This window comes from Rhagoletis zephyria, unplaced genomic scaffold (genome assembly GCF_001687245.7).
Source record: "Rhagoletis zephyria isolate East Lansing unplaced genomic scaffold, Rhagoletis_zephyria_1.1 Rzeph_scaffold_04588, whole genome shotgun sequence".
Classification (NCBI taxonomy): Eukaryota; Metazoa; Arthropoda; class Insecta; order Diptera; family Tephritidae; genus Rhagoletis; species Rhagoletis zephyria.
In genome coordinates this window covers 39,167-49,393 of record NW_016161671.1, presented here as the reverse complement: position 1 = coordinate 49,393, position 10,227 = coordinate 39,167, and the positions used below count along the sequence as shown (strand labels likewise).

The 10,227-nt window shown below is 36.3% G+C and overlaps 1 protein-coding gene across 1 annotated transcript; it reads left to right on the top strand.

The window, feature by feature from the left end:
• Positions 1 to 2,879: 2,879 nt before the first annotated feature.
• Positions 2,880 to 7,222, top strand: LOC108370946 (lipase member H-A; the record flags this gene model as incomplete). The annotated part of the gene is made up of 6 exons (XM_017626400.1): positions 2,880 to 3,028; positions 3,163 to 3,278; positions 6,276 to 6,402; positions 6,494 to 6,685; positions 6,763 to 6,967; positions 7,067 to 7,222. Coding segments are annotated over 6 exons (856 nt in total), but the record flags the coding sequence as incomplete, so codon positions are not given.
• Between the last annotated feature and the right edge of the window lie 3,005 nt (positions 7,223 to 10,227).

Sequence of the window (10,227 nt, the reverse complement as noted above, 5' to 3'; positions counted from 1 at the left end):
TAAGATTTTACGACGGTTAACACGTCTTGTGAATCCCCTAATTATTTATGTTCATATATGCCTGTATGTATGTGCATAATTAGGTGCGTGTACTATGCATTTTTTAGCGTCTGCATGTTTTGCATCTTGCGGAACTAATTTTTAAGCAGCTACATATACTATAATGCTTATCATAACAATAATGCCTATCTCATATCAAAAAGTTTTGCCTTTTCATTTTATTCATTTTAGCAACTTCAAAATTGCACTTTATGTAAGAAATATAATTAAAAACTTAGAAAGTTTTTGGATTTGTTTTAAATATGGCACAAAAGTTTAAAATTGGCTTTATACGATTTTTGTTAAAGAATAAAATATATTTTTATAAAAAAATATAATATACATATACTATAATTAAAAGATAACAAAATAAATGGTTAAAACTTGTCAATATGTGTGCGAAACGCTCTTACGGTTGGCTAGGTTGGGTTAGAACGGTGGCGGAAGAACTATTACGCCCAAGTGGAAGCTAAGTGCCACTCGCCATACCTCGAATGAATATGTCAAAATCAGAGAGCTCTCGTAACGATGAGAAATCATACGCTCCTAGCATGATATTTCTGTCCCTAAGTAGAGCTGGACATTTGCAAAGAACGTGCTTTACTGTTTCCCGCTCATTCTCATCTCTGCAGATTGTACATAAGTCGTTGTCCAACCGGTCAGCGCCAAATAAAAGTCGCTACAAGCCTTTCAACCTCAGATCTGGGTCTTCTCAATAAGTTGTGTGTGCTCCTAAGATTGTTCCACATGAGTTTGGATATACGGCAGCCGCCGAGCGCCACTTTTGATCCGATTTCTGAATATTGTGGAGAAAGATGTCTCTATGTATATAAAGTTCCTGTAAGGCGTGAGATCCGGTCCTCGATCGACACCAATGTGGAACCCTCACTGGCCAACTCGACTGCGGCCTCAAGTTCCTCGGCTCTTGACGGAAGAATGACCCCGAAAGGCCTGTGAAACTCTGTTTCAGGTCGTATGTAATGGGTAGCCAGTCTCATCTTAGGTGGTAATCGAGAAATTATACAGCTTCTCTGGGTTCACTCTAAGGCTAGATTGCTCGGCTCATCAGCATAGCTCTGCTAAAGTTCCATCCATGATATTACTCACCACAGATGGGAATGACCCGGTTACAAAAATCACTACATTGTCAGGGTAGGCCACTACTTTTGCTCCCCCCTGGTTGAACTTGAGTAGTGCCGTTCCAATGACTTCATGCCTCAGACATGCCAGCGCCGTGGAAAATCCCCGGACGTCCGCGTCCAGAACCCTCTCGAAAGTTTCGAGAACAATGGAAGTTAAGCTAATTAGCCAAAAAAAAAAACGTTGGTGTAGACGTGCCCTCGCCCACCAGGTTTTGGGATGAAAACCACTTTCACTCAGCTATGCATCCATTGAAAATAGACAAAAGCCATGGCATGATAGCATCATCCACAGTTTGCAACAAGATAGGGATGATACCGTCTGGCCGCGGGCTTTTGTATAGCGAGAAGGACTTCAAGGCTCATGATATTGAAGGCTTTCTGAAAATTGACTGACGTATGCCGATGACATCGATATTATCGGTGAAAACAAGGGTTACGCCTATTCTGCCTTCTCAAGATTGGATAGAGAAGCAAAGCGAATAGGTCTGGTAAAGAAGACGAAGATATGCTGAGCTCCAGCATACCTTCTTGTAAGCGGACTTTTTCAGAATTTCCCGGAAAATGTGTGTTAACAAGCAACATGATTGAGTCTTTCAGTGACTTAAGGAAACACCAAGGTGAATACGAAGACGATAACAACTAAACCGAGGAAACTAGTCTTCGACACTCTTAAAAAACAGAAAAGCGACCGAATTTCGGCAGTAACTGGCACTTGTTGTAACGCATTGATGCTTAACCAAACCGGTGTACGTAACAAATCGTACATTTGTAATACTCAATGCGTCAAAGTCAATGTCATTGCTGTAATATTTACAGTTACCATTAATGCTTTATTTGTGTTAATATTTCTGCTTTGGTTCATGAATTTGTTTTACAAGAGTGCACTCATATTTACGATGTTGTTGTTGTTGTTGTTGTTGTTGCTGTTGCACTCATCTACCAGTTTAGTTACGGCAAGTTGAATTGTTGCTGATGGCTGCATGCTCACCGTTATTAGCGCAGATTTCGCACACCACCTGCAATTCAAATTTAATTCAATTTCATATAGTACATACATACATACATACAAACATGCCCAGTGGGAACAGTAGTAATGCATTACAAGCGTGAAAAAAAAATGTAATGCATGTCTTAAGAGTTTAAGGTTATATTTCTGATTAATATGTAAAAATATGTAATCAGCATTCTAAAGTATCCAAAAAGTGCGAAAAAGTGCCAAAAAATGCTTACTAAATCACATACGTCCCTCGATACTTTTTTATGACATCGCCTAGTGGAAAAAAATGCATTTTCAAAGCGGTTGTTTTTCATTTTCCCACTGGGTGCATATTTGCATTAGACATGCACACGTACATACATACACATACGTACGTAACCGCGAATTTGTTTTGCTTCGATTATCCGACGTGGACGCCCATTACTGCACTACGCCGTGCAACATGCCGGCTGCCAGCGAATTATTTACCTTTCAATGGCTTCCTAATGGAGTATTGAGCTCTCACTTTTATTTATTTGTTTTTAAAAATTTATATAAATATGTTTGCAGGTACATATCAATATGTAAACATACATACACACACATAAATATATATACATATCAAGCCTAGTGACTGCGACCATTTGATTTAACTACTTTCGTTTATTATTTATTATTTTATCGGCTTTTTCTTTGCTTTGGTTTTCGGCTTTACTTTACAGGAAGTCATCACGTCACGGTGTTGCACTGAACATACACAATCCGCTGTCGCTATTCAAGGGTGGCTTCAGTCGCCATCGCGAAACGGCATTCATCGTGCATGGCTTCAATGGCACCGCTGTCGATATGCATTTACAATTTTTGAGAGATGGTGAGTTAAGGTGCAAAATATTGTTAAAATCAGAACAGAATGAATGGCATACATATGTATGTATGTATGTATGTACTTTAAGCTCTTTTCAATAATCATTCTTATATGTATTCCTAATTTTTGTTTATTTCCAGCTTATTTGTCACGTAATTTCAACGTCATCACCGTCGATTGGCGACCATTAACCCGTTACCCCTGCTATTTGCATGCTTTGATCAATACACGCCTGACTGCTCAATGCACCGCACAGGTACGCGTAAAGTTACATATCTGTTGGCATTAGTGTGGTCCAAAAATGCTGCCGAAGAATATCGAAAATGAGGAGACCCGTATTTCGAAAAAACAAATGATGCATATTTGACTTTAAAATTTGACTACCTATTTTTTATAGCGTGCGTGTTTTGAAGATACAAAGAAATATTCTTATTCGATAAAAAAATATTTGATTTTCAACGATTACAGTTATAGCAATTTTACCAAAAAATTTTGCCTTCATCTGTAAAGTACATACATATATGCAAAACTTAAAGACTTCGGTTAAATACTAACTGTTTTCAAAACAAAAACTACGAGTCTCCTTATTTTCGATATACTTCCTTTCTAGTAGTAGCTGGAAACAAAACGTTGAACCACCCTAATTTACATACATACATATGTATGTTGATTTGCAGGGTACCGAATTTAGGACCTAAAAACTTATAAAAAAAGGCAAAATAAAATAACGAAATAGGCAGGAAAAGACACTAGAAATGGAAAGAAAGGCAAAATTAGGCACTAAAAAACTTAAAAATAATTAAAAAAAATACATTTATTTTAAAAATGTTTATTATACGAGTAAAAAGAGAAAACCCAATAATTAGTTTTACTAGCATATGAAAATTTTGTACTTTGCTTCTTTGACTATTTTCTCCTTTCGAGTTTTTAACTCACCACAAGATGCATTTTGAAGTTTTCTGTCAGAGTTTTCATTCGATTTTCGCGACTAAAAGCCTTGAATGTACTAAACGTTACGACAGGGAAGTGCCTCTCCTGGGTTGGTTACGATAACCCGTACTACTACAGACAGTTAATCTTAGGGGAAGAGGTGGAGTTGTTTCGACAGGAGATGGAAGCTGTTCAACGGTACAGGAAAAGCGTGCCTGTTCCGCCAACCCAGAGAAAAAGAAGAAGTCACCACAAGGGAGTGTTAAGGGCAAGCCAGTTAGATGTTCACAAGGTAGTGTTTCCGACGCCAGAGGCCGGATATGGCGTAGGCTGTGGAGACCAGGAAAAGGTTGTGGCCAGGAAAAGGTTGTGGTCGGTAAATGAAGCAAAGGCAAGCAGTAAAGCGTGTAGACCATGCAATTCATGCCCCGTCAATGAATTTGACACCGACGGAAAAGCGAGGTGCGGAACGAATAGGGAAGTGTCAGCGTTATGACCCAGACTAAGCAGTTGTAATGCGAACGTTGGAGCTGCGAAAGCGTCCAACCAGGGAGGAAGTGTTAGCGGAAAGCCCAATCACAAAGAAGTACTGGATACAATGGGATAATTTAAAGCTGATATCTGGTTGGTTTGGATTGGATATGAGAAAGCGAAGATGACCGATGCGAAAATTCCGGACGTTCTCAACGAGGTTCGAGATGGAGAGAACCTGGGAATGAAGAAAACGCTAGAGAGAATAAAGAAAAGATTATATTGGGTTGACTTCCATTAGACGGTCAAAGAGCTGGTAGCAAGATGTGCTAGCGGAGGAGGCATGGGCGCCATGTGAGAGATAAGCCGGCAGCAGGGTTCAAATCGAACCCAGAGGGTTTCATGGAAACGATGTGGTTTTCTTTACAAGCCGCAGCGAAAGGAAGGCTGCACCTTTAAACCACAGTGTAACTGAAAAGGTCCACATGGGGTTGGTCAAGCGGCTGAATGACGGATGTTTCGAATCCATTGCGTTGGAAGGCCGAGAAGCAAGATGAAAATGGCCCACTTGGAAAGGCTTACAGCGTTTGGAAGAGCAAGCGTGGCTGATGAGGACGATCGGACTTAGGTGGATGGTAGTGTGACGAATACTGCAAAACACGAATGACAGACCAAAGCGAACAAACAGAGAATGACCGAATGCACCATGAAAGATGCAGAAGCTTTGACGTCGAAAAACGTCAAATGGAATGTCGATTAGTTTCGATAGGAATCTTCTAGAGTTGCCATGAGTGCGAACGCAGGTATATAAAGGTGTTGCTGCAGCGCACAGAAAGTTCATTTGCGAATCAGCAAGCTACAAATACAGTTGTAAAATAGATAGCTATGAGTACAGATATCAATTGCCTTAATATTATTGTAAAGTTATGTACAATACAATTATTTCGAATGTATTTTGAGCGATAGGATTTGGTAAATCGTCGAGGATCAAAGGAAAATCGTAACAATATGTAAATCTTTCGGCGAGGTTTTTCGGAAAATTGGCCACTGAGCACCGGTAAGATTTGTTTTGTTTTGTTTCTTTTTCTGTGCAATGTATAGTATTCGTCCATGCTCATAACAAATTGGCTGTAAACACGCATTTAATAGCTATTATGTACATACTTAAAATATGTAAGTTTGTTTGTTAAAAATTTTTAGGATTACCTGCACGTATGGTTTAGTGCAGCTGATACAAATATGCAATCATTTTTAAATCGACTTCTCACAGACTATGTAGTGCTTCAGTTATCTAAGCAATTTCATTATTATACATTTTTTTTTTGTAATTATTTATTTATATTAAGCAACCAAAACAAGTGCAATAAAAAAACAAAACAATTTTAAACTCGAGGTTAACTTCCTCATCAATATTTTAGGGCGGTCGTTTGCCAGACAGACATAGTCTCAGGCCACTTGCTCAGTTTGGTATACTATATTACTTTTGTGACTTTTTTTTACGTGAAATTCTCATTTTAGACTGAACTATTTTGTGATTCGGTTATTGCAACAATCTCAATCAACGCAACTGCCCGAATTTTTATCGGTTGATTTTACCGAGGACGTACTGTATGATTTATCGAACAAGATAACAGTGTTTTATAAGTAAATATGTACATATGTAGGTACATATTTATATAGTTGTAGATATATGTTTGTATATATATATTTCTTTCAATTCGTTGGCCATGATTTTTTTTTGCCTAGAGCCTAGCCTAGCCTTTATGCTAGTAATACCTCTTTTGCTATGCCGTTAATAAATAATTACAAATTTATGTAAGTTTATGTTCATATTTACCTGTTTCCCTTTCAGATTTACTCCTTCCTTACGCATCATGGAGCAGTGCGCGAAAAAATCACCTGCATTGGTCATTCACTGGGTGCGCATATCTGTGGCATGATCTCAAATCATTTATCGATAAAGCAGCATCGGATAATCGGTAAACGGAACATTTGTTTTTACAAGACTGTGTTGTTTGTATTTATGTCGCTTCCTATAAAATTTTCCTGCTATTTTTAATTGCTTTCTAGGCCTCGATCCGGCACGTCCACTTATCGAACGCAAGAAAGGTCATATCTTTCGCTTATCGATCGATGATGCGAGCGTTATACAGGTGCTGCATACCAATGCAGGTTTCTTGGGACAGGAAGATAATGTCGGACATCTAGATTATTGCATTAATGGTGGCAAATTTCAGCCATTTTGTAAGGGAAACCCAATAAGTGAGGGAGCTTAATGAAGTCATGAATTTTTCAGACATGCGTTTAAAGGAAACTAATATAATATAAATTTTTCGTAGGGCGTTCCCGTTGCTCACATTTCCTAAGTATTTGCTATCTTGCCAGTGCAATGTTTAAGCATAAAAAGTTCTTAGGCGTTTCCTGTCCAAACGGTTGTGTGGAATTGCGGGGACCTAAGCGTTTACCAGTGAGCGGAAAGAATCATCCGTTCGGTGTTATTTCGCAGATAAGCGAATATCATATTGGCAACGATGCTCCAGATAAGTGAGTGATAAGTTTTTATGATTTCCAAAGGAAAAATGTAGCATTTTAGAACTCTGCACGTATTAATTTTGCAATATTTCTATTTACTTACATATATAGCGCAAGGGGATGTTACTGCATCGATATGCCGTTCGTAAAACATTGTCCATTCAATGATCAGACCTAAGTGGAAATAATACATACATGTACATACATAGATTAAAATAGTTTTAGTTAATTGTTTAAATTAATGTAATGTAGTAACGTATATATTGTTATAAAATGAATATAGACTTAATTTTATTTATTGACATACATACATAAATATAACTAACATCATTTACAAATTTGTTTTGGTTAATATATGTATGTATGTAGGTACAAGCATAATATGTGCATGCATACATAAGTATATACATAGATACATTAAAACACGTTATGAACATATTTGAAAACAAGTACAGTGAAACCCGCTTGCCTCTGCCGGCGAGGAGATGCATTAAACACCAAATCGAGCTTTGTGCTATGCGTGTGAGCTATGAGCTTCTACATGGAACTATATGTTGGTCTTTCCTTGGTGAATTGTAGTTGGTATATTTCCATGGTGAATGTAGACAGTTGGTGTTTAGTTTAGTTTGCTGGCAATGGCATAAATACAAAATCAGTTTCTACAGTAGATACATGGGCAGTACTTCACTACCTACTTATTTTTGTTAGTACCTGATTCTTTTAAAAAGAAGATTCTTCAAATAAAGTATAAATATGCACTCTGCATGGCTTTTTACAATGGCGAGTCCAAAAATTCACTTTGCTGCACACCTTACTTTTGGTCTACATGAAATTTCAAATACATCCATTTTTTCATGTGCTAAAAATCGTAGTACTTACCTAAAGGGCTACATGTCCAAAATTATTGCTACGTGTTCCTAATTAATCAATCTTTGTATATTTATTGATTCCTGCCAAATTGGGCCGTGTAATATTAAAATTAACACATTTTTCTGCATTGTGTACATATTTTTATATGCGTTTTGGTATTTCACTCTCGCAATTGCACCAAGATGACGTCATGCAAAAATTACGCTCAAAAATCCTCTCTCATTGGCGCAATCTTGTATTCTATCATTCTTGCAACCCGCCTAAGTACCTAAATTTTTCGTGCCCCATTTACAATTTTACTTATAATTTTCCCCTTTTGAGTGCTCTTTTAAAATTCTTAAAATATTTACGTATTTTTAAATTGAGTAGCAGCGCTACACACCTTCGGTAAAAGAAATGGGCTATGAAACTGTATACTCAAAAAACACTTAGAAAAAAGTTTGAAATTATGATGAATTTTTTTTAAGTGTTCTAAAAAATTTTGAGCATAGGTTTACATTGTATTTGTTAGGGAATGAAGTGTATTTTAATTGATTGAAAAATCTTAAAAATTAATAAATAAACATAGGTGGCAAACAATATCATTTTGAATTTGGTCCAAATGATATGTCCAACTCTGACATTTTAAGCAATTTAATTCTTGTAAAAATTACTTACCATTGCACTAAATATTTTTTTTTATGAAGTTTTTCTTTACTTGTTTATGTATTTAAATAATGCTACGATTTTGATTTTGAGCTATGTATACTTCATTCAATGTTGTTATTCAAGTATTTATGTAAGTTAACAAGAAGATGTAACTACATCAGTAATTATGTTCGCTTAAGTACCCGCATTGAGGTTCTTAAGCGGGTTCTTTTAAGTACCCAACCCGCCTAAGTACCTCAAACAGTTGACATTTTTCGCGAGGTACTTAAGCGGGTTTTACTGTAATTTGAAAAAGTGGCTTTAAGCTTTTATAACAGCTAAATTTTTTGTGTAGGTATTTCTTTCCATTTAAATAGTATATGTTCGAAATATGAAACAAATCGGACCCTAAATACGGATTTTCTAAATATCTCCAATGCTGCGCCACCTATCGGGCAAAATATTTGCTTTTTTTTTGCGTTCTTAATAAAAGGTTTGTATAGTCCAGTCCCATGATCCAACTACACTACGTCGTTGACTAACTGCGCTTTAACTGTTCTGATTTTTTCTTCTAAATTAAAGCGTGCCATGTGAGATGCAAAAAATAAAAATAAAAAATTAAGTTGGGAAAAATAAAAATTGTTGCAATTTTCTTTCCTAGTAATGTTTTTTGTTTCTCGAAGCATTGATCCATCCTTTGCAAGACCCAGTAATGAGCGATTGCGCTGCCGAGTTAGGCGAACGTTCCGAAAGCTGCTATTCAATCGCTTGTTTTATGTGGCCAATGGTTTCACAGGTATGTAATTAAATTTTATCAATTTAGAATTTTTTTATTAAAACCAAATAATTTGAAAAAAAAATCAAATCAGCTGCTCTACTGATACTACCTGTTCAATGTTCCTTGGCTCCTAGCTCTGTTCAGAATTATATAGCACTTTTTTAGCTCCCGAAAGTTTTAGTTGTATTTGGCAATATAATAAAATTAAAAATCTGTCATTTCATTGTACAAGTGTTGACTAAAATTTTTTTGGCTTTGATGATCTCAGGCTATTTTCACTGCCTTCATGTTATTCTATTTCGATTGATATTTATAAAAGTTACATTCCTAATACAAATGGCGCGAAAACAAATGGAAAATGGGCAAGTAAGCCAATTAGTTTCTACAACGTGTGCGGGAGCCCAATAACTATACCGATCAGTAATTCTCTCTCTGGCGGCCACGCTTGAAAAGAAAACCCAAAACTTAAGCGGTGATAAAATGGAAAATTTCGAAATGCAGTGGAAAAACACATTCGTGTTCACGGGAAAATGCAGACTCCACCAAAGCTTTTTTTTATCTACGTTAAAGAATTGAAAAATTAATTAGAAGAAAATTCTTGTTCTGAACGCGTGGATTTTGTTTGTACCTTACTAATTTTACGTTAAGGAGAGAAGGAAATAAAAGTTTTCAGAAAAATTTTCCGAAAAATTATTCATAACCCGAGTTTCAAATATCTGAAATTGCAGATTTTAACAGTTTGTTAAGTATTTTGTCTTCATACTCTAGTTTATATAAGTACATGCATACATATAAGTGCCGAAGCAATGAATTTAAAATATATGCACCTTAGTTTTTTTCAGCACTAAAATTTATAAAAATTATTGTGTCTATTAAAATTGCGGAGAACGTAAAAACAACCTTACGTCACTAAATGCCTACTATTTATTTGTATTATTATTATTTTTTTGTAGCTTTGAGAACTTGAAAGTCCAGAATGGCAAGGAGAATTCGTTTA